Source organism: Netta rufina, assembly GCF_964035555.1.
Source record: "Netta rufina genome assembly, chromosome: 1".
Taxonomy (NCBI): domain Eukaryota; kingdom Metazoa; phylum Chordata; class Aves; order Anseriformes; family Anatidae; genus Netta; species Netta rufina.
In genome coordinates, this window is record NC_140123.1 from 161,489,324 (window position 1) to 161,515,801 (window position 26,478).

The 26,478-nt window shown below is 35.7% G+C and overlaps 1 protein-coding gene across 14 annotated transcripts in view; it reads right to left on the minus strand.

The window, feature by feature from the left end:
• Positions 1 to 26,478, minus strand: part of ANKS1B (ankyrin repeat and sterile alpha motif domain containing 1B) — a gene marked incomplete at both ends in the record, with an annotated part of 436,397 nt that overhangs the window by 143,001 nt on the left and 266,918 nt on the right. For all 14 annotated transcript variants that reach the window (XM_084292214.1, XM_084292215.1, XM_084292213.1 and 11 more), the window contains one exon: positions 16,196 to 16,348. In XM_084292214.1, the coding sequence (XP_084148340.1) occupies positions 16,196 to 16,348 (153 nt within the window). The remainder of the gene's footprint in view (positions 1 to 16,195; positions 16,349 to 26,478) is intronic.

Here is a 26,478-nt window from a genome sequence, read left to right on the forward strand (position 1 = left end):
TTTTCCCTGAATATAGATTATTATGTTTCCTGTTTATCATATTTTTAGTCACTAATTTCTATTCTCTCATGTATGACACCATGTTCAGATTTAGAGGGATATTAATTTTATGGAACATAAAATATCCACAACAACCTCAGTACCTGAGTAAGGATCCTTTTAACTTAGCAGAGAGAAACAGACACTTTTAAGACATGACTCATCTGATGCAATTTAAGCATTTGCTTTAGGATGGGATGATTCATATCAAAGAAATGACTGCATTTCTTCAATGATTACAGTGAGAATCTAGACATGTATCTCCTATGACCATGCCATTGTAAATATGAATTACACTGATATGGCCAGCACCTGAAATTTTATGTCTTCATAAATCCCATTTGTGCTAAAGTAGAATATGACCTAGCATGTTTTATACAAGTTAAAGAAAACACAAATGATTGCTTTCAGAATGCTTGAAATTTCAAGTTATCATTTTGCTACATAAAATATATTTTCAAGAAGATACTTTTGCATGTTTCGGATTTTTTAATGTAATTTTTAAAATTTTGAATATTTTAAGTTTGAAAAAATATATTTCAAGAAGAGAGATGAATTTTCTTTTCAGAACTGTGATACTGTTATGAAAAATTATCACTCCTTCTTAAGCCTATTTGTTCTATTGTTTTAGCAGAAATTAAAAAAAAAGGCATGGCAAGCTTCCGAGATATCTATGATTGAGCACTATAGCACCAATCATTGCAAGGAACTGTAAGACGTATACGAAAAGCAGAGTTTTTTCTAACAATGTAGTGTCTTGCTTCCACCCAATTAATGACTGGAATATGCAAATAGACTAATTAATAAAATGTACAGATGAAGTACAGATGAAAGACAGTTGTGAATTTTGCCCAACATTGCCTTTTTTGAACATAATTTTATAAAGGTGTGTCTTAAAACCTCATTTGGAAATTAAAAGCATTTGCAAAATGGCTATTTAGATGATACACTCTAAAATACTGAACAATGTATCTGGGGTTCTTTCTACTTATCCTTCATAAGAAAGAGACTGGTTGGGTCCAGACAGTATGGGAATGTTATTGGTCTCTCTCTCTCTTTTTATATTTATTTATTTATTTATTTATTTATTTATTTATTTATTTGTTTGTTGTTGTTGTTGTTCGTACAACTCATATGACTGTAATATTGTGTGAAGGCTGGCAGTGGAAAAGTCTTAAAAAATAAAAGCCAGGGGAGGAAGGACATGAGCAAGTTAAGCATAACACAAGAAGCAGATTGGTTAAAGATATATTAAGGTATAGCATGTTCTTCAGCATTTCTGTATGTTTTGTTTTTATGTTATGACGTACATCTTTACATACTACCTACACACCTCACTGTACCTTACTGAAACAATAACTTTAGTTCATACATTTAAAACATTCTCAAGAGCTTCATATCAAATAATTGAATAAGCATGCTGGATTACTAAAATATCACTATGTTTTCTGAGGAGATAGAGAAGATTTCCAGAACTTTACGCACAGCATATGCATGCATGCACACACAATGACATACATATCCCCGAGCCACTTCTCAGCTGCTTGCAACACTGCTTTGGTGAAAGCACTGGAGATACAAAACCTCCAAGTATTTGCCAGAATGTACATTGCACTGAGCAGCATTTGTTCTTTATGTATTATTACAACTTACTTTCAGCATGTCAGCTAAACAGGACTAGGAACTCAGGTGGGAAACTAATGGTGGGAGCAAACAGAGCTCTGAAACATTTTCATGGAAACAGCCCTTCGAGACAAAAAGGCTGAAGCAGAAAACAACACAAACAATAAAAAGAATTGATTCTACATGGCATTTTTCTGAGATAAGTGTCAGCTGGCTTCTAAAGTAAATAAAGCATGCTACATTTTTATTGTTGCACTGCTAGTTGCCTGTAAAGACTGATTCTGGGTAATATCAGAAACACTCATCTCTTTTACATTTAAGTGAAATGATTTATTATAAAGAGATATCTCCTTTGCCACATCATCCTACACTCACTTTGACAGATAATTGGGAAGGGTATTCATTTTTTTTATTTTTTATTTTTAATTTTGCTACTTTTAAAACATCAGTAGTATGTGACAAAGATTGAATTTGCGTATAAGATTTTAGATATCAGAATTATGCCTGTTGTGATTCTGATGACAGATTTCTGCAGCATCTGTAAACACATTTCTGATTCTCTTGTTCATTTAAACTTACATTGACATTTTCCCATCAGAAGATTTACAGTTCAGGCCCTCTGAGTATTTTTACTGTCTTGATAATTGCTACATGTACAGTCAAACCAAATAAGTGAGTTTCAGAACCAAATAAAATTTTTCATGGCTCTATTAACAGATCTGTACTGAATTATGAGCAATATCTTCTTTGACTCTCAGAAGAGAAATAACAGTAGCTCATTGCGCACCTACACAGAAAAAGTATTTATCAGAACAACAACAACACAGGAACACTAAAAATGTGTTACTTATGGAAATATAAAAAAATTGTCAGCAATAAACACAAAATCTCAGCTATTTTGCTTAACAGCACCTCCTGCAAGACAGTGAAGGGTTTTTATCCTTGACACATTGGAATAATTTCTGTTAAATCCCTGGGGAAATGCAGAGAAAACAGCAGCTGGTTTGCTTCTGTATCTGAATTCTGAAACCATTCAAAATGTTATGGTGAAAAGCTGAATTACATTAGACCAAAATCCTTAGGAAAATATTTTGCCCAGAACCTTAGCTTAAATCAAACAGCCTTAACGAATATTCCTTAAACTGCTTCTTATATCAAGGTATCATTGACACAAATCTTACCTCGAACACTATCCAATGTTTTATTCCTTCTATAAATGATGTGGTCACCTTCCACATTTTTGATAAATTACCATTTTGATATCCTGTAATTGTTTACTAATAACAGTAGGAAAAATAGTGAGAGAAAATAAAATTTCAGATCATATTTTAGAGTGTTCTAGGAGTTCTCTAGCCATCCAGGAAGATGATTATGTGCCACAAAGAGCTAGCAAGCTAACAAATATGAAGACCAAAGGAAAACATGGAAAACTTAATTGTGAAAATAGTTCTGAATATTTGAAACTTTCCATATAGTAGTGTGGTCATATATTCACATTGTAGATATAAAGTAAGGACTTTACCTAATCTTTTTTTATTTTTTACTTTTAAAGATACTTATATACCCCGTGTATGTTACTCCACTATATATTTCTAAATTTTCTTGCTAAGAAATCTAATGACAGTTGTTTCCCACTCTTGACATCTCATCCTTGCTTATAACTCCCCCATTTACTACTGTCCCCTGTTCACAGTTTCCTCTTTCCCACGCTTTTGTTCTAGTGAATTTCCAAAGCCAACCACTCCATATGCTTAGAGGCAAACAAAATTTCTGTCATTTTTTTTCCCTCTCACATTAAGTCACATCTTACTGCTTCTACTTCCCAGGGAGCCACAGATTAACAAAAAAATGTTCACAGATCAAAGCAGATAACCCAAGATAATGACCTTTGCTATTAAAAGCAGGTAAGAAGAATTATTTCTGCTTGCAAATTGTTCTCAGCTACAACAGAAGAAGCAGCATAGATCTCTGACTACTCTTTAATAATGTAAATTTATGAACTAGCCCAATGCTTTGTCATCCATCCTCCTCAGGTATGACTTTGATATTGCTTATATAAATCTTAACTAAATGTAACTCATAAGACAGGAAGCACAAACCTTGTGTTTGGTTACGTTCACAGAAAACACAGTAGAACCATATTGCATGTGGGAACACAAATGTTTAAAGTACTTAGATACATGTAATTCTTCTGCTGTTGCTTTATGCGTGCACGTGAGTGTACATATATATATATATATATATATATATATATATAATATATATATATGGCTTTCCTGAAAGGTATGTGAAACAAAGACATTATGACAGAAGATTTTACATCTTTGAGTAGATCATGCTTGTGAAAGAGGGGATGACAAGAAATTCTTTTCAGTTATGGTGATTGCCAGACAGTCAATAGCAGCTCACCTGCATCCGTACAATATGCTTATTTTTTAATTTGCTGTTTGAAATGGTAGCATGCACTCTAGACTCTAAGAAAAGCAGAATGGCCAAGGACTTGGCCTAACTCTTCTACAATAATAAAAACAGCTATCTGGAAAACAGGTGCATGCCCTTTTTCTGACGAATGCAATTGTGGAACATAACTCTGTCTCAGACAGGTTCTGGTCCATCTTTCAACATCTAAAAAACAGTATATGTAAGATTAAACTATATTTCTCACTAGATTCTCTCCTTACTGCATCTAAATCAGATGTTTAACTCATTGATGAACAAAAATGGATAAATACTGTAAGAGACTTTGAGACTGACTTTCTATTTTGAACCCCATAAAAACAGAAAGATCTGTCATTTTCTATTAACAGACTAATAACAGATTTGCAACTGCTATGTTATAATTTATTATCTGAATCACTGAATATCATTGCACATATAATTTTTTATCTGTGTTTTCTCTCTTTTTTTTTTTTCAAATTATGGAATTGAGTTTGAAACTATACAACACATGACTTTTAGATGAATGCTGCATTTTTAAGATCTCTACATGATATTAAGAACATTCTTTAAACGAAGCAAGGAACAGTGCAAACTAATGTAGGAATATAAATCAGGAGTTAAATGTACATAGTCTTGTGATGACTTGATGATTATGAAAGGGATCACAAATACCTGTCAATAACTATTTCAAGGTGTAAACAGTGGGGCTGCCAATATGGTATCTACATCTGTTGAAAACTGGCAACTAGAGATAACAATATCTAATTTAGAAATAATACAGACTGAATAAGAAAGGTTTCTCGGTACCACCAGCTATTTTGAATTGCCTCTTATAAAAAGTGACTGAACCCTTTTTCCTTTAAGTTAAAAACAACGAAGAGTAAAATCCTTTAAGATTACATTAGGGACTCAAGCCCTGTTTGCTGTAGGCTACAATAGAACCAATACATTGTTTCCAGCTATATGAATATTTCCTTTCCTCTCGTCCTTATTGTGTTCAAAAACTCTGACCTTACTTCTATTAATACTCTTGGTATAATACTTTTCACTCTTTTTTGAAATCCAGGCTGTGTCTGTATGATACAAATGCAGAGGATTGCAGGGATATCCAAGCTGGCTGTGAACAATGTGAGAAGGGAGAATCAGGCAGAAGACCCAGGGTAATGCTGCTGTCCTATTTCTGGTACATTAATCACTCTGATAGGTCTACATGGAACAGCACTGCATTTGGTCTTACACCTGAGAATGTTAACAAAATCTGCTGTGCAGGGAGAATATTTCTAAAATGACTCTGAATTTCAACATCCCTTTAGCTAAAATGACTGCCATTGAGTCCTCTGTACCCTTAACTATTAAAACCAGTGGTGAACAGAAGACAAATGATGCAAGTCAAGATCTGATACATTCTTGGGATTTTTTATGGGAAATGTCAACCTATCACAATATCTTATAAGGCAATGAAGAAGTAGAAAAAAAAATAAAACACTTTAAAGGGGAATGATTTCTCCTTTGCACAATGCTGAAAGAAAGTTTGTTGAAAATCCCAGTATTCTTTTAAAAGCACCAAAATAGTACTGTGGTCCTTGAAAACATTACGTAAAATATTCACTAGTATGATTTCCTTGCAAACAGGGGATACTTCTTTATGATTTTTATAACTGGCCAAATTTCTTCAAAGTAAAGGCAGAAAGGTTTACAATATTTACATTGGTATATTCACTTGCTTTTATCTATGATTAACTTCAGGTATTTCACACAGACCTTCAGTCAACATAATCCTTTTTAAAATGACAAGCTAAAACTATGAGAGGTAGGATTTTGGGGATGAAAATGAAAACATATTAAACAAGCATTTTATTTCAGCAAAACTAACACAAATTGTCTAGAAAACAAAATTTAAGTACTCATAATGAAATCTTTTTAAAGAATCTACCTTCTGTTACAATGTACAATTATTATTGTAATGAATGTTTAATGTAATTAATGTTTAGACTGCATGTTTGGGGGGCCATATTTGAAGTACGATGTGTCTAAAATATCTAAACACCAGATTGAATGATATGAAAAAGGACATTATTTTAAAATAGAAACCAGGTTTTCCTACAGGCTCTCCAACACTGAAAAGGTTAGCTTGATAAAATATAACTCTTTGTTCAGGGCTTTTCTAAGATACTAAAGGCAGAACAAGTTGTTGCCTAGGGCAACAAAATATTTAGTTACTATTTATTTTATCTTTTATTTTTTATTTATTTATTATTTTTTTTTGTAGAGAGCTTGTAGGCTCTGCAGAGAGGTTATTTTCTAGCTTATTTAAAGGGAGTAAGAACTCTTGGCTTGAGCTTCTTCAGTTGTACTCTCCAGAAAGATCACATTCTGAATCTTGAAGTATGAACCTTTTTATAGAACACTAACATTTTAGACAGAAAATCAGATGATAAGGCAATTTATTTGCTGCCTGAATGAAAGAAGATTTTGTTAGGATACTTCAGAGATGATACTCTTCAGAGATGATGCTCTAGCATTAGGCAGAGTGTTAATAAAAAAATTATCTTGCATTACAAATCAATCATTTGTGCTACCTAGTGTGTTACAGGACAAGAAAATGATCCTGCAGGTGGAACACAATAGGTGCTAAAATTGCTCAGCTTTGATTATTACTGCTAAAAATTGCTGCCAATCACTACCTGATTATAATTTGTTTTGAAGAGCAGATGGGGCAGAGAGAAAGAAAAAAAGAGAGAAAGAGAAAGAGAAAGAGAAAGAGAAAAAGAAGGGGGAGGGGGAGATTTAAGATTTCTAATATAAGAGCAAAGATTTACCTCAAAAAAGTGGTAACTCGTTAAAAGTTACATCATTTTGATATGACTGAAATCTTTAAAATCAGAGATACATTGAGGAAATGGGAAACATTAAAAGAAATTGCAAATTTCAGTTACTTGATTTAATGATCAAACTGTTATTTTACTATATTTTTAAAATCAGAAATGAAAATTTTAAATTACTGTCAAATAATAAGGAAATATAAATACAGCATCAGGGAAATTATTGTAATATACTTATATAGTCTCTTTTACTTAAATAATCTGTAGTTTAAAATGATACTGGATGGACTAAAAAAGAATTATACTATCAAAAAAGTAAATGCTGTGAAAATCCTCACAGTACAAGTGCTTTCTCTTCTTTTCTTCCCTTGTATTTGAACTAAAGCACTGTATTTAAACTAGAAGTGTTTTTGCTCCGCCTTTCCCCTATCTAAACACTGTTATGATCCAAGATGGAAGTAGAAAGAGGTAAATAGCGGATGGCTTGAAGAAATTGCCATGTTTTACATTGTCTCCTGATCTTTTGCAAATAACAGTGTAGGCAAAAGATGATGGCATATTTAAAAAGTATTTTGCATTATCATGAGGAACAGATGGAAGTTTGTACATATTATCACTCAAGAAGCCAAGACCACTATCTATTCAAAATGTTACATGCAGAAATTGTACAAAAGAGTTAAACAGTTACAATAAAATAAAGTTACAATACTGGTATGTGGATTTGTTGAGGATAAAAGCACTTCTATTACAATTTCTAGAGACTGCCACTGCATTGCTACAACATAACAACCATTTCTAAATGATCAGTAAAATCCACAATAATTTACAAACTGAGTGACTGATGGAGCTGCTAGCAGTATTCAAAGCAGAAAGAATCTGACTGCAGAATCTCTTAAAATGCAAGATCCAATGGAGCAAATTTACTACCCAATTGCAATTGTTAAGTATATCATCCTTGCAAAAGGAACAAAAATGGGTATTATTAAAACCTTTTTGAGACCTCTGTGGGTGCTCTGGATAACAAAATCTACACAGCTATTGTGTATAGGAAAAAAATGCTACTTGTATAATATTTCATAGCTTTTTTTTTTTTTTTTTTTTTTTTTTAATACATGCAGCGATCTTACTGATTCCATTTCAAAGGCAAATAGAGTAATTTAGAGAGTTACTTACAACTGTAGCAGCTCACACAAATTAATGTAATGTCATTTGAGGCATTGTTCTGCTGATGTAGGAGCAAGTGAGCAAATCTATATACATGCCTTAGCTCATCAAGAAATAATGCAGCAAGAAATCATGCATCATGATGAAAACTCTTTTTTTTCAGACCCATCTTCAATATACGTGATTTCAAATGTATAAGCAACTATCCTGTTGTCAAAAAAACTGCTTAATACTTGACCATATTATTTAAGCAAATTAGGATAGTTTTGTAAACAGATAAGCCAGAGAATTTGAATGTTTTTAGAAAGTTTCTTTCATGTTTTATCGTATCAATAAAGGCTGTGAATTAGCCATTTCAAAATTGCAGTTATTTAACACATAAAACACCACAAATGTAGTAGAAAAGATTCTTCTAAATGTCTTAATGTACTGATTATTACCTGACTAATGAATGTAAAAACCAAAAGTTCAGCCTGCCTGGCAAAGAGTTTTAGAGATTCCCACAAAATTTTCATAGGGTAGAGATATCTGTTTTTTAGGAAACCAGCCCATTTGCTTTTGTAGGATGGCAGAAAGATTCTCAATCATTTTACACTACCTAGAACCTTTGGAATTCAAGACATTGCACTAGTACATAAACATGGTTGTCTCTGTAAAAGTGGCACTTATATTTGAAGGGTGAGAGTCCATCATTTAGCTTGCTGCATAATTCTTTATTTTCAAGTTACATACATTTAAATATAAATAAATATATACACACGTGTGTGCACATGTGCAACTTTGTAGCTGTTTTAAAAATATTTTTCACATAAATTAATTTCAAATACTTTCTTAATCAATTATACTAGCAAAATTCTCCTGAATATTTGGAAAGGCATGAACAAGAAAATATCATTCAGATAATTTTTCTAAATTAAACAACTGTAGAAATTATTTTTAATAAGGTTCCTAATAAATTGAAATCCCACAGACTATTGCTAATGCAGACTTACAGTCTTGAAAGCTCTTCTGATTATCCAAAATGGTCCCATTTACAAAGCAACTACAAGAAGAGCTACGGGCATCTTTATCATTCAGCAGTGTCTCTCGGAGATCAGAAAGGACTGTGGCTCCAAACACAGTCTTAATTCTTTCAACGACCTGAAATCTAGCACAGGGCTCTGAGTCAGAGAGGAAAAGGAATGAGAATTGTAGGTCTGCAACTGCAATGTATAAGAATATGTTTTTGAGATGTAATGTTTCATTCTTCCTAAAAATCTGCCTTTACAGAGTGGTACACTTGGGAAATTAAGTATTAACAGGAGAAGAGTTGCAGAATAATTTGTCAAACAAAATCTGAAGGACAGCCCTCCTAAGAAATAGGTATCTTTTATGCTGTAGAACATGAGAAATTAAGCTGTCAAGTGAGCACTGTAAAAAATCCATCCATTTGGTGTGTATTACCCAGTCAAGCTGTGAAGTTGCTATCCGTTTTGTTGGAGAAGATGGGGAGGCTGCTAAGTGAGACATTAACCTTGTCAAGAAATCTGAATGCAGTACGTGGTCCATTTTCAAGTCTTTTAAGCAGAGACTTTAAGTTCTACATTGTAGGTGCATTAGTTGTCTAAGGCCTCAAAAGAGCTTTGAGAGCTAAGTTCAATACAGAGGTCACTATTATTTATATCCATAGGTGCAGGTTTTATATGAATAAAGTAATTCTGACTTTGAAATTAGGATTGTGTAGCTGGCATTCTGTGTACAATCACAGTTGTACAGAGAATCACTAGAAAGATACAGGACAAGGAATTCTGAAAGTATGAAATGGCTAAGTTTAGCCATTTTGCAAAACTCTTCAGTTTGTAAAAGAGATGACTGAAAGAAATGATAGAAATGTAAAATGAACCATAGAACAGAGAAAGATAAGTAGAAAAGGAATTCAAGGATGAACTTCTTGAAGACCTTGCTATCTGATGATGAAAAAAATGATGCTAATTAAAAAAAAAAAAAAAGAAAAAAGAAAAAAAAAAAGAGTTTAATGGAAGATTTGTGGAAATAAAGGCTTCTAAGTCTGTCCAAGGCAAATTAGTAAGAATTTAATAATACATTAATAATGTATCCATGTGGACACATGGATAAATACAACCAGGAAGCGTCAAAGCGTAAAGGCATCTCATATCTAAAAAGCTTATTAGAACTCTTTGAAACAGTCAAAAATACATAGATAAAGTTGATGATATATGTTTGATACAGCTTGTCTGGATTTCTGAAGTCTTTAGACAAAGCCAATCTCAAAAGGCTTGTACAAAAACAAACAAACAAACAAAAAAACAACAGTCAAACAAACAAAAACCAATCATGGAATGATGCCATAAGAAGAGGTTCTTTTATGGCCAAATAGATGGTTAAAATAGGAAACTGTAGAAGAAAACACAGTTTTCACAGTGGAATAGGGTACCTAGTGAATTTCTGAGTAGATTTGTGAATAGACATCTGCTGTTCAATATATTTATAAATTTCAGAGGAAAGAGGACTAACAGTAAGATCACAAAACTTGATGATGATTGTAAGCTTTTCAAGGTAAGAAAGACAAGGACCAGTTGTGAAGAAATGGCCCAATTCCAGAAATCCTTCAGCTGAGCCTGATTAATGATGAGAAGAATACCGTGCAGATAGCTTGTAATACACTTGTGCTTTTTACATAGCTTTCCCTGGTCTCCTGTTTAAAGTAATTTTTATAGACAGCCCAGTGGGCTAGGTAGAGCCTCTGATCTGTTTCAGTATGGCCATTTTTATGCACTTTTGTTACTACAATACAAAATCTAGTGAGTTGCAGTGAAAATATCATGTAGCAGCTCTACAGCAGAGTCATTTTTTCACACAGTGCATATTTAAATTGTGAAACTTGCCAGCAATATTGTGGATAGTCCAAAGTATTTAGTTATAAACTAATGGGATACGGTCCATTGGTAGCTATTTCCTTTCTGTAGTATCTTTGATCTGATCCTGAACAGCAGTCATATCCTAATATAAACCAGGAATACAAGTTGGGTGAGACTGTATCATTAACACTTCCTCAAAAGCTCAAAATCTAGAATCTAATTGAATTTATGAAACCATTCTGTTAACATTAATTTTAAAGAAAAGACTGAATTGTCCATGTGAAAGATCATTGTAAAAAAATAGAAGAGGCTCACAATGCAGGATGAACTACTTGAGAAGAAATGTAAACCAGGCCACTTACATGCAACCTTCCTCCCAGGAGTTCATCTATCTGTGATTCGAGGCCTACTTTCAGTATAGCACAGCTGTGTAACCATTCTCAGTTTTCTTTTGAGAAAAGTGCTAGGGTGTGAGAAGGAGCTGTGAGAGAGTACATAGGCTAGAAGCACACAAGATAAGAAAGGTGAAATTGCAGACATAAGTAGGATTGTTGAGGCTGGGGAAACCAGCACCTTGAGGATTCAAGAATAACAACACTCAAATGAAAATGCATAAAATCCAAAGGAAAAAAGGGAATTGTAAGACAGCGATTCAGCAACATCATAGATTATCCTGTTCCACAGAGCAGCACAGGCCAGCATTCCCTACCTGACTGATGACTATTTGCCCAGTAGACTGAGTGACTCATTTTGGGGGGGGGGGGGGGGGGGGGGGGGGTTGATTTAATGCTTAGTTCATTAGTCCTGCAATGTATTGTGTGTATTAGACAATAAATAACTCACTTTGTACTTTTAACTTGTTTATATCTTGCATGAAGAATCTTTTTGGTAAAAGTTCTCTGAACAGAGTGAATCCCAGAGGGGGAGGGTTACGTAAGTAATCCAGAATAACAGACAAGAATAATATGATTAGTCATGTAGAAGAGCATTTATACTTTAAAGCAAGGTACATATTTTAGATGGGTTATGGGATTTCAGAACATAGTGGACTTCTTTTAGCGGATTAGACATTTTTCAGAAATGTTACACATAGCTACAGCATTGAATAGATGGCATCCGAATCTGAGGATAGAATTTGACCTTTCTACTGAGCCAAGGAATCTGGGAGATAAAAACAGAAGTGTTGGAAAAGCCAGTTCTGGGAAAAGGCATATCCTGAATACTTAAAATCGAAGGACAAGGCAATTGTGCTTCAACGGGCACAAACTGAAGCACAGGAAGTTCCATCGGAATGTGAGAGGACACTTTCCTGTGAAGGTGACAGAGCACTGGAACAGGTTGCCCAGAGAGGTTGTGAATTTTCCTTCTCTGGAGATATTCAAAACCCACATGGATGCCATCCTGCAAAATGTGCTCTAGGTGATCCTGCTTGGCAGGGAGGTTGGACTAGATGATATTCAGAAGTCCCTTCTAACCTTGACCATTCTCTGATTCTGTTTAATTCCACCAATGCGTCATAAGAAGCATACACCTGAGAAATTAGGCAATGAATTTGGGAAAATTCTGGATCTAAATGAGAAATTAATTAGTGAAACAGAATCTAAACCCCAAAGTCTGGCTTGTTGAAAAAGGACTGGAAAGGCTGATGAAAGATAACACAAATTAATTACTTTTTAAATGACTTTTCTGATACAATTGCTTTAAGTAATTGCTGCTTGATTGTGCTTGCAATAACAAACATTATACGTATGTATACATAAAAGTCCAAAAGAGACTAGCACATAAATTAGAGCTGACATGAACTTGATGCAGAAAGCTGCATATTAAATTTGTTTCTGCCAGTAAGGTAGATGGAAGACCAGATAAACTGAAGGAAGATGGCCTTTACCACTGGTGTCTTGGAATTCTTTTCTCATGTGCTTGGCATTTTCCTCTCACTTTTTCCAAATGTGCTTGACTAGATGCTAACTTCCAAGGATAGTAAACAGTGTCAGAAATAAAAGATGTTATTTTTAGGAATATTTAAAGCTCTGATCATCCCAGTTTCCTAAGGGAGTAAGGACTTACATACAAAGGTTAACTTTAATGTACTAAAGCTAATCTTCTTAGCATCTCTACATGTCAATAGGGAGAGACAAATTCCTCTAGGAAGCAATCCAGATAATTAGCCATAATTTAAACACTTTGAATCATCCTCTGCATGATCCTATCTCTTGCCACCTGTTATAGTTTATCCAAGGAATTTATGGAAGCTAGCTTCATTCAGCTGCAAGGAGACTTTCAGAATATGCTCTCTGCTTTTTTATTTTTTTCTTCCCCAAAAATTGACTGTTTGCTTTAATAACTTAATTTAATCGATTTATGCATTGAAATAGAAATAGAACACCTTGGTCAGCATCACACATGGAAGTTCAGAGACATGCCATCAGTAAAACTCACAATGGCATATTAGATGCCATTATGATAAAGAATGACCTTGTTATTACCATAGGAAAAAAATCTAAGACCTCATGAAATTCATCCACCAGCATATGAGTTGATGATGACAAAAAGTGTAGAAAGAATATAGTAAAGAATTTTCATTTTTTAGAATGGAAACAAGGGTTTGTGCAAAAGCAAATGTTGTCTCCTTGTCCATACCCTTTCAGCTATGCTACTTTACTTAATAAAATATATCTACCCTCAAATCTGTTTCTACCACTCCATAAGCCATGGATGGTTTTCCAATAGCATAATGGAAAGAAGTAGCGACTAAGAAATAGGAAGCAAGAATGGCTTTTCTGTCAAATTTAGTGGCTGCAACTGTTTAACTGATGGCTAAAATGAAAACTTTATCATATCTGTAACCCTTTTGTTATGTTTCTATTGAGTACTTGGAGTAGATACAATGAAACTTCTTGCTCAATCTACAACTGAAGCACTAAGAATCACCAAACCACGGGTACTTTGAACTCTTCTCAGAATGTTGGGTTGGGATTTTCTGTTATTTTCCAAGTGCGTGGATTCTGAACTACTAAATACAGAAGTCATAATTCCACTGTTAGTGTCTTTGATGCTTATGGATTCCTTCATGAAAAACTTTCTGTAATAAGGTCTTGTTTGCCCTGGTCTGAATGAGGAGGTGGAGCCTTTGAAATGGATTTCAGACAGCAGGACTACAGGTCAGAGATAAGCATCTTGTTCTGTCAGACTTCACAGCACCTCAGACCAATTTTTTATCCTTTTCTGAAAGATTCCACTTCATCCAATCAGCAAAATAACAATAAATACTTCCCTGAGCTACAGATTTTGTTAGGAAACAATTATTTCTTTATGATTAGATACTAATGGTTGGTGGGAAAAATCAGAAAAAAAAAAAAAAGAAAGAAAAAAAAAGAAAAAAAAAAAAAAGGAAATATATATTGACTAGACTAAAAAGAAAATTCTGAGAATGTGGAAATGATTTACTTACTATGCTCTTGAACAACATAATACAATATTATATCAGGTGGGAAAAATATATGCTGTTTGGGTATCTATAACTATACAAATATTTTAGCAACTGTTTAACAGCTGCTCCTGGCAAACCATAGCAAAAAGGAATGTTTTCCCAAAAAGCACAGGCCTTAAATGAGAACGTGTTGTTAAGCCTTGAAATTAGAGGGGTATGTACTGGTTTGGTTTATATTAATTTTACAGAAGTGTATTCCTGTTAACTTCAGTGCAGGTACTTCCCATTTCATCAGTTTAAGTAAGTTTGGAATTAAACCACAAGCCTTTAATGAGGATTTAATGATCCACTTGGGGGAGCTAAAGGGTAATTTGTTTCTGAATTGATAATGGCAAAATGGTTGGGATGCAAAATTAAGTTACAAAAGGTAATGTGAGCAGAGACTTCCACTTTTTTCAACTTGGTGCTGGTTTTTCACTTATGTAAGGTTGTAGAGCAAAGGATCCCCATTTATTAATAAAATTTCAGCCATTTACAGAAAAAAGAATTACAGTTATAAATAGCTTAGCAGCAGACACCCATAAAATCAATCATATCCTAACTTCCTTTATACACCTACGACATACATTGAATTCAACAGACTGAACACGTAAGGTTGACTTTGATCCTTACTCTTAATTCTACATTTTCATGCTAGCTAAAATTAACTGCAGTGTGATAGTAAGAAAAGAAATGTAACAAGTAATAGCTTTGTCTTTCAGTCAATATGAAATAGCTCTTTTAAACACTGGTCTCAGGATATACATGTTTGTGCCTTGTACACCAGCTACTTTGCTGGAACATGGCTTTGCACCATCTTTATATTTTCCAGTTCTCTAGCTTGAAGGGAAGTGGGAACTGTTCCCCACTTTAAAGCTATATCAGCTGCTCTATCTTATGCTTGATTGCTTATGGCTACTGGTAGCGCTTTCACTGTTCTGGGAACTAGGCACTAATTAGAGGCAGAGATGCAGGAATCTTCCTTCCTTTATGGAAAGGAAGAGCACAGCTTTTTGTCTGTAAAGAGCTGGTAAAATACAACACTGAACTTTTGTCCTTATAGGGACTGCCTTAAAGATCAGATAAGATGATGATATAGTTGATTTCAAAAGTCACAGCAGATCCAAAGCTATAATTATCTTTTACAAAACCAAACAACTCAGTTTCAGATACAAAACTTGAAGGAATATTCCAATGGTAGAGTTGTACTGTCAATGTCTTCACTGTAACAGTAGAAAATTCATCTTATTCCAAATTAATATGCAGTACAGCTCATATGAAAGTTTATATTTGCCCATATTTGTGCCTCTTATTTAATTCATTCATGTAAATAAAGTTTCAAGCAAAAGTGATTAAAAAATATTTTGTTCCCCCCAGCATAATTTGGCTATATTTAAGGTTTCTTTAAGTTTAACTTAGTCAGAGCATGTGGAAAAAGCAAACTTTAAGTATCTTTACAAGAAGTACTGTTGTTAAGCATTTTATAAGTGAAGTCTTACGCTTTGTAGCTATAAGCTATAAAAACATATTTTTAAATGTCATTCAATATCTTGAAGTCAGACACAATCATACTGATTGAATACCACGCTAAACACAATAGAAAAGCAAATGGAAGCAAAGGGTATGGTGAGCCTAGGTATAGCCATAAAAGCTGTAACCATTAACTGGACTTGATGATGATATTTGTAATGAAATTTGCTTTTGTGCTTTCACTTTGCTATGTAAGGACATGTGTTGTAATGTATTTTGGAGGAACTACTGCTACAAATTGACCAACTTACGTTAATTAATTCAATCTCCCAGATTTTTTTCACAAGGTCCATCGATGTATAGCCATTAATTAGAAAGGATTTGGTATAGTCACCCAATTCAATGGAATCCAGCCATTCAGCTACAGAGGTGGGGTTGTAGCCATCATGACCAATCTGCTTCATCTGAAAAAAAAAAAAAAAAAAAAAAGAATAAAAAGAATGAGCAAGAATTAGTGCTAATATTCATCAAATACAATTCAGGACAGTGGTTTGTATTATTTTTTTTTTTCTGGGTTTTTATTCTCTGACCAACATCCGTCTAATGATTGTCATAACATGAAAAAACTATTTTGTGAGTAAAAGTACTTATAAAACTTAATTTTCAATGGATTTTCTTCTCACAGGTGTTTGTTTTTAAACCAAAATGTATCAAGACTGTAGCATGAGTTCAGTTCTTACAAGACATCATAGAATCCATAAGCAAGGGGGGGCAAAAGAAAGAGATAGAGACATTATTAATATCCTGACTGCACAAAAATGTCAGATTTGCACCTAAGATTTCATAGCAGGGGAAGAAATTAGACTGAGGATTGGATATTTTGCTATCAAATTCCAAATGAAGCATATTTCTTTGGTTATATTACTCCTAATTTATCTTTTCTACTAGGTTATCTGGTATTTCATAGTGGTTGAAGCCACAGCATATTTTTTCACCCCCAGGGGAAGTTTAAAATAGTCTCTTTCCTCTACCTGGTTACATTTTTCATTGAGCTCTTGGGAATTTAATATAGTTTAGATTGCTCTGCTTCTGTAAAGTTGATTGAGATTGGACAATCGAAACAAGTATTATTGGAATAGAACTGACAGAATGACATAGACAGAAAAGCACCATGTACATTTATATACCAACACAGACACAGAAAGCATAATCACATAAATCTTGTTTTCATAAAAAAATAAGAAATACCACTGGCATGTTATTTTTCTGAATTTTGTTAAGTTACTAAGAAGTAAAGAACTCAATTTCTCTTTCACAATCACCTCTCAGTGGCACTAGTGAAGATTTTCAAGCTAACCCTTAAAGAAAAAAATGTATAAATCTACTACCTGTGCAGATAGTTATGATGTACTGCTCTTATGAATTTTAAAGCAATTGGCAACAGTGGCACAAAGAAATAGAAAAATTTATGGAATAGCTTCAGTTTTCAACAGGATTATACGCATATCACCTTTGTATTGAAGTGTAACTATTTCTAAAACATTGAATTGGTAAACTTATATGAAGATTCAGAAGTTTAGAAGGCCTTGTATTTTGTACAGCATCTCCAGAATATGCAAGAGTTGCATGGTGAAAGCCAGTCTCCCATTTTTGCCTGTCTGCTTATATACATTCTTACTTTCTGAGAAACAAGGGAAGTGTGACAGAAACATAATGCTTTGAGCTTAAGTTTGAAGTGAGTGACAAAGTAATTTAAAAATGAGAGAATTCTTATCTTAATATCTTGCCTGAACCCATTTATTTCTCACAGTTTATTTGAAATACAATTTGAATTCAAAGCAGGGAAAAAAAATTAATGTCTATATTTGAAAGCCAGAGTAGTGTTTGTGTATCTGTATTTTCAAATGCAGAAAGCCAGCACATCATGAATATGATCATGGTTTCTTACAGTAGCAAAGAGAAGGGATGCAGACACACTGCATCATGGATATAACAGTTTACTCTTTGGTCTTTTGCTGCATATGTTGGGTATAAAATATTACTGGAAATACTTAAATGATGCAGTGAAATTATTATCTTATATCATAAAAGAGGGAATAGAGAATCCCCATAAATAGCTATGGAAATTACGGCCTTTCAGGTCACTTCTGAAGCAAAGGATTTGTATTAGGAACTGAGAGTTTACAGGCAGGAATTAAGTTATGACTGCATGACAGTGAATACAATTTTGTTGCTGATCTACACATTATGAAAACTAGTTATCCTGATTTAGAATGAAAGTTCTAGATGTCAAAAGCATGGCAAACTCTTCTTTCATTGTCATTCAGATTTATTTCTTTTTTTTTTTTTTTTATTAAAAGTAGTCTGTCCAGCAGACTGAAAAAACATGAAGAACCCTGATAGTTCTGCCTCCTGTGATGCTTAGTTCAAGAGTTGATTTGAAATAAGTTATGTTTAAAAAACTGATTCTTGAAAAGAAAGGACTCAATAAACAGAAGAAAAATCTAATACAGAAACAATATGAAGAAGATGTATTGGGTTCACAGGGTAGCCATGGCTTTTGAAATGTATAAAGTATTTTTGTTTCCTTTCTCTAACAAAGAAAAGTGAAGCACCTTCATAACAATTTTTAGAGTATTCAGACAGGTAACATTAAGCAAATTTGTTCTTTTTAGTATTATTTGACCTTTATGTTTAATAAATGTTGATATTAACAAGATTTTTCTTTTGACCTGATTTTGATATGATTTTTTCTTTTTGACCAAACTGGATGAGAAATCCAGAGAAATCTCATCCAGTTTGGTCCATGATACTGGTAACCCATCAATTTCTATGAATGACAAACACAGCATGGGAAACTTCTGAACTCAGTTTCCAGTGAACATCTCCATCAGATGGGCTGTTAAAACAGATATCAATACAACTGTGGTGTGTTGCAAAGGGATGCAGGCAAGAAAATACAGGACAATCCAATAATCAAAACACTGAGAACAACTGAAATGTATGTGAAAATTTCACATTTCTGAATTTGGTGCCAATAGACAAAATTGTTAGGAAGTCACTCAGCAACCTATATGAGCACGCACTAGAGTATTTTGGGGAACCAGCAGGTTCTGGAAACATTTTCCCTTTCCCTACCCCAAAGCCTTGAGTACAGGAGGTTCTGTCTAGATGTCAAGAAGCACTTTCTTACTGTGCAGGTGAAGGAGCACTGGCATAGGTTGGCCAGGAAGCTTTGGTAGTCTCCCTCCTTGGAGATCTTCAAAAGCTGTTGGGACATGATCCTGGGCAGCCTGCTCTGGGTGGCCCTGCTTGAGCTGGGGGTTTTAGCAGATAACCTCCAGAGGGCCTTGCCAACCTCAGCTATTCTGCAATGCTGTGTTTCTGTGATTTGGCTGCCTGTCCCGCCTGCCCAAGCGCTCTCCTCAGCTTCCAGATCCCTTCCTCTGGTAGGGAGCCCCCTCCTGTTGCTCCCCAACACCGATGACAGAAAATCTCTTTTCTAAACAGATTTTCTAAAATGTGTCTAATACATGAAAACTAATAAACTTTCACTATCAGTCCCCTTGTATGTAAGGTTTTGTTACGTCTGTTAATAACACCAACTAGCTTATTAAGTGTCATTCATAGCTGGCTGTATTTTTTTTCCTTTCAAGTATTTATTGACAGATTAGTTATCTAGACATAATAGTATCATTAACAGTATCTGCTTTTCATATAAAAGATTATAGAGTTTTTAAATAAAAGCAAAAACACTTTGAAATGTATCTGCCTAGAAATGCTGCCCCTTTACTTTATTAGAGATTCAGTTTAGTTGCATCTTATCCATGTTCTCATTAACAGGTTATGGCTCTTGGACTGCATATCTATATATTTTTCTGTATTACACTGTGATTTTAGCCTCCTCTCACAGATCATTTGCACCTTATAGACTACCTTGCTGATGCTGTTTGCTGTTTGGTTATTTTGTGTTTGTTTGTTTTTGTAAAGAAAAGGCCTCCTGTCTACTGACCATATTTGCACATGTAAGACTTCAATCATTTCACACCAGCTACAACAGATGCACCAGTGGTGTCAAACATTAAATTGGCTATGTGCACACTTTTTGACTCATCATAGTATAAAATCTCTGAGCTTCAAGTCATGTCTGTTGTAAATACAGCCTTTCAAGGATTAACTGCTCATAAATTGAGGCAGTATTGTTCTTCCACAGACAGTGCTCCCAATTTGTTAGGATATCTATAAAGAGCAATACTGGTGTTAGCTGTTCAACTGCAGATAATTTTAGCATGACAAATATGGAAAACACTAAGGAGGAGGCCCATAGGATTTAGAAGTGATAGAGAAAAAGAAATGTTTAGGAAAATATAATATAAGCTAAGTATGGAGGAAGATACAAAACACAGGAGGTTTCTCTCCTTGGTTCTACTGAACTATCATGAGTATTGCTTGCTTTGAAATGAATAGAAGACAGAAGCCAGAAAAAGCTGTTTCCCAAAATAAAATAGTAACATCAAATAGCATCCTAGTGGGCTGAGAAATCCTTTACAAGGGACTGCATGTACATCAATCTTTTTGGAAGTGCATCCCTACTATAACTATATGGTATTTTACATCTAGATAGAAAGTACTTTAGTTGACTTTTTGGCTCTGAAATGTAGCCAAATAAACATGAATGGAGCTTCAAAGTAAGCACATATGCACCAGAAGCATCTAGGTGAATTCAGTAACATGGCCAATTACCAGTTTTATGTGATCATCTCAGACAGCTGGGAAACTAATGGTATTTTCTCCACAGGAAATACCAGTATCTGGTGGATCTCATCACTGTATTAAAATCAAGCTTTGTATCTCCTTTGCAAGGAGAAAGAGAAGACTTGACTTTCACAGCTTTTTAAATGACAGCAATGATTACAGTGAAATTACACACCTGTGTTGGTTTGCAAGGAACTTTTTTTTAAAGAAAATGTGTGTTTTCTTTTTTAAAGAAACGTGTGTTTTCTTTAAAAATTACAGAATCATCTAGGTTGAAAGAGACCTCCAAGATCACCTAGTCCAACCTCTGAGCTAACACTAACAAGTTCTCCACTAAACCATATCACTAAGCTCTACATCTAAACATCTTTCAAAGACCTCCAGGGATGGTGACTCAACCACTTCCCTGGGCAGCCCATTCCAATGCATAACAACCCTTTCAGTAAAGAAGTTCTTCCCAATATCCAACCCAATCCCCCATGGGCAACTTTAGCTCATTTCCCCTCATCCTATCACTGGGTACATGGGAGAACAGACCAATCCCTGCCTCGCTACAGCCTTCTTTAAGGTACCTATGGAGAGTGATAAGGTTGCCCCTCAGCCTCCTTTTCTCCAGGCTGAACAACCCTAACTCCCTCAGCCGCTCCTCGTAGGACTTGTTCTCCAGACCCCTCACCAGTTTCATAGCCCTTCTCTGGACACGGTCCAGGGCCTTGATGTCCTTCCTGTAGTAAGGGACCCAAAGCTGAACACAGTACTCAAGGTGTGGCCTCACCAGAGCCGAGTACAGGGGGACAATCACTTCCCTAGACCTGCTGGCCACACTGCGTCTTATACAAGCCAGGATGCTGCTGGTCTTCCTGGCCACCTGAGCATACTGCTGGCTCATATTCAGATGACTGTCAACCAATACTCCCAGGTTCTTCTCTGCCAGGCAGCTTTCCAACCACTCATCTCCCAGCCTGTAGCTCTGCTTGGGGTTGTTGTGCCCCAGGTGCATGACCTGGCACTTGGCCTTGTTGAACCTCATGCAGCTGGCCTCAGCCCATCGGTGCAGCCTATCCAGATCCTCCTGCAGAGCCTTCCTACCCTTGAGCAGATCAACACATGCACCTAACTTGGTGTCATCTGCAAACTTACTGAGGGTGCACTCAATCCCCCCATCCAGATCATTGATAAAGGTATTAAAGAGAACTAGCCCAAGTACTGACCCCTGGGGGCACCACTAGTGACTGGCTTTCAACTGGGTTTAACTCCATTAACCACAACTTTTTGGGCCCAGCTGCTACCTAGGCAGTTTTTATCCCAACAAAGTGTATGCCAGTCCAAGCCATGGGCAGCCAGTTTCTTGAGGAGAATGCTGTGGGAAACGGTGTCAAAAGCCTTGCTGAAGTCAAGGTAGACCACATCCATTGTGTCACTTTGTCATAGAAGGAGATCATGTTCATCAAGCAGGACCTGCCTTTCATAAACCCATTCTGACTGGTCCTGATCACCTGGTTGCCCTGCGAGTGCCGCATGATGACACTCAAGATAACCGGCTCCATGAGCTTCCCCAGCACCGAGGGCAGACAGACAGGCCTGTAGTTTCCAAGGTCCACCCTCCGGCACTTCTTGTAGATGGGCTTCACATTTACTAGCCGCCAGTCAACTGGGACCTCTCCTGATAGTCAGTACTGATGATAAATGATGGAAAACAGCTTGGTCAGCTCTTCCTCCAGTTCTCTCAGTACCCACGGGTATGCTGGCCTATCAGAAATGCTGGTCTATCTAAGATATTTAATCAGCTCTCTCAAAAATATGTACAAAATAATCAGCTTCCAATCTGATTCATTTTGGATTGTGGGTGGTTGTGGTGGAGTTATTTTTTCCTGTCTTTGTGTGTTGTCTGTTGTAAAGTATGTACATGTATGTTCAAAAAGTAATTGTGTATACTCATATTTTTTGGAAGAAGAGATCATTCCTTCTCTAGAGGTGGTAAAATAAAAGGCTGAGGGGAGATACTTTTGAAGACCACAGTGCCTAGCTGGCACAGGAACACCACAAGAAGCTAGCACCTGCAGCGCTTGAGCAGGACTTGAACCTGCAGTCAGGGACAGAGAGACAGCTGTCAAGGAGGGCCAGCTGAACTTCCTTTGGACCTGAGGACACTTTTCATTTACTGATGCTGACAAAGTGACTAAGTGAAAACTAGGACCTGTCTGTAAAGGCACAGCGGGTAAGGAAGAGCTGTTATTTTTTTTTTTGTTTTCTATTCTGCCTACCTTGTCACTTACTAAAAACACTTACTAAAAAAGTTAACTATTCAGGCTGTGTTTTAATAATGTTTGACTTTTCTTTCTGCTAAACAAAATCCTTCCATCTTTTTGTGGAGCTTACTATCAAAAGACAGTATAGTTATATTCAATTCACAGCACTGCCTAATTAAGGATCCCACACTAATGGTAAATCCAGACTACCATGAACTCAGTTCAGCATTTCCTACCACCATTGTGACAGACATCTTTTCTGTGACTTTTTGCAGTTTGAATCTGTCTTCAGAATAAGAAGAAAAATAGATACACACTTTTTTTTTTTTTTTTTTTTTTTTTAGTAGTTGGATTCATATCTGTGAGAAACAAAGTTGTGTTTTTGCCATAGAAGGTGTTTTTGCAGTGGAAAATTCCACTAACCTTGCATCTTCAAAAGTGATTGGGCAGTATAGCAGTGAGGAGTATGCTAAGCAGATAAGGAGATGGTCACACTGTCCCAAAATAAGGAGGACAGCTAAGAAAAACAGGATGAGCGGTACGAAATCAGTAAGAACAAAAATCACAGGACCTCTAGCCCTTCTAGGCCCTCCTTCCTTCTAGAAAAAAAAAAAAAAAAAAAAAAAAGGAAAAGGAGAAATTGACAGTTGGTCAAATTAAATTGTACCTATATGGTACAGAAGTGCATCGAGTAGGTTGTGAACCTGTAGTACTCAGCCAGTGAGGAAACAGGAGAAATGAGGTGTTGGGTAATAGCGAATTATGATAAACTTAGTTAAGTTAGTTAGCTAAGTTTATTATCAAAGTTAATTATGATAAACTCTTACTGTGTGCTCCTGCTTGCAGGATGCCCGCCATTGCAATCGCGAATAAAATAGCTTCACAGAAAATCCTGTCTGAAGAAAATTATTGAGATTTTTCTCACACATCCAGAAGACTAAAAAGACCTTCTAGTTCTTCATCAGACACCATGGGTCTGGGTCAAGGGAAGATGTCTCATTCAGTATTACTGTGGATGCTTTATGCAACAGTTCAGGGCATTTCTATATGGTATGATGTAATCTTAAAAAGACCTGAATCTGGAATTTGTGAACTAAGTGGAATGCATGGCCTTTGATCTCATGAGTTTCTATGATTATCACTTCTGAGAACAGTCCTGTGGGTATTTGTTAGTAATTCTGTGCTCAGTGCTAGAGATTTACAGGCACACTTTCAAAAACTGGCTATTTTAGCATAGACTTACACCTCCAAAGTTAAACATTCATCCTTTGCTGGAACCTCAGTAGTTTTGCCTGGTTTACTTTTGATGATGTGTTATCAACTGCACCTATAGTTCTTTCCATCCCTCTCAGAGGCTATACTAGCAATGATTTCTTTGGCCCAAGAGTATTATGGTTTGGTGCCATGATATGATTTAAAAGTAATCTGATCATTGCCTCTACTTCGCGTTGGTTTGGTTTGCTGAATAATCTGGGTACATATTATACAGCTTTGTTTTTGTAGGAAAGCAAATCAGGAGATCAACACTAGACATGCATCAAATACATTTCAACCTCTATTTTTTTCTCTGCTTTTTACTAATGTTATTATTCTTGATGGTTGAAAAACCCATCAAGCTCTTCAGCTTCACAGGAGATTCCATGACGGTGCTAACTAGAGGCCCAAGGGAATGATGTTCTTCATCAACAACCTGTAAGAAAGTTGAAAACTTCCTGATGGCAATCTAAGCTGGTGTCAGTATCAGAAGGCTGCCGACTTCATGGCTGTTGTGAGGAGTCCAGAGGTATCTAACTATGCTCTGTATAGTGACCAGTGGGCCAGCTGCAGAAGAAAGAGAATAGGAAAAGAATAGCACTCCCCCTCAAATAGAATTTTAGCTTGCCTCAGTGTAGACAGCAGGCAATATGGAGTCAACCACAATTAAGAAAGTATAAAAAAGCACAAATAGGAATAAGGCTTGCTGTATGGGGAATGGTTGCACGACCAGTGACATGCTACTGTAATCTACACAAAACAGATAAGTGACAGTGTATCCCATATAGAGTGGCTCACTGACAGAAAGAAGGAAAATGTAAAACATTTGTGGGACTGCTTTAATCAGACAAATTTGAAGCACACGCATGGAGAGACCATGAGGTAAACACACTGAGCTATAGCATAGATGTTTCTAACTGCTTTGTTTTACTGGTACATTCCTTTGTGTTTCAAAGTTGCAACACTCATGTATTATGTGGTTATAACTCTTCTTCTCTGTCCTTATAGTTAAGGTCTTATAAACAGTGTAATGAGCAGGCGAGTGACCTCCTTCCAGGCCTGGCAAGTAATTCCGAAAGGCATTAGAAGGAGGAATAAGCAGGGTACAAAGCACTTCCTTTGAATGCTGCTTTTCATCTTCAATTCCAGCAGGCCAGAAGCAAGAAGTCACCGCCAGAAAGGGTCATAAATATTAAGAGCTTGACTTTGCAGCATCTTCTAGTTTGGTCACTATCTTTAGGAATGGAAGTTGCAGTGATCTACCTGTTAGCTGTGCTGAATGGGAGATAATTAAATACCATGATTCAAAATAGCTTTCTAAGCTCTGTAATGTCTAAACCAAGATATAACCAGATATATAGCAATAGCAAACATATGATGTGGTCCCTGTCTGCTACATACACAGCATAGTTAATGTGCACAGGCACAGTAGTTCTGTTTTCCTAAATGCCAGATTTACTGTGCTTGCAAAAATGGGTGTTACATATGAGTAATAGATCTAGCACTTTTTGGAAGCACAGCTTTACTGCTCATGTAACACTACTTGCAGAGAGCATGTGCTCAATACCCGACTCATGTCCTACTTCTTGTCTGGTTCTGCAAAGCACCCAGGAAGCAGGCTTACTGCCGGCATGCCACTGCTACAAGATTCCCAGTCATGCTCTGTGCCTGAGACCTCTCCATGCAGGAAGAAATAAGCTGCATACTGTAAGAATAGCTCTGAAGCCAGGAGAAAGATGCTTTCAACTATCATCTTTCTTCCATTTGTCAAATGAGAGAATGTGTTCCCATTATGGGCTAGGAGAAGGAGCTATACACTGAGCAACCCACATGAAAACAATCCCTTTTATTATCTAGGTCCTCAGATAAGCTAGGATAATTATTTTCAAAAACACTGCAGCCTCTTAGGAACCCATTGAGAAGTCAATTGCACACAGGCTTTGGATGCCAAAATAACTTGAAAATGATACACTGTGACTGCTATTATTTTCTTAGTCAATTAAGCGTATCTTGAAAACAAGTTCTCCCTCAGTATTATATATATATTTTTCTGAACTCCTTGTACTATACTTTTAGGCATTGTCCCTAGAACTCTATACAGCTGAATGTCCTTTTAATAAAACATATAAAATCCCTCTCAAATATTATTGATTTCATTCTGTTCAAACAAAAAATGCTAAATGTGGTATCAAACTCTGCTAAGAGATTTGCTCTAAAACTGGTGTCATGTATAAAGTATTTCCATTTTAAGAATTAACTTTACAAATTATATTTCTACTGGAGTGTCTTAACCTTATCTAATAATAATAAGCTATAAAGTGCTCTAGTTAATATTA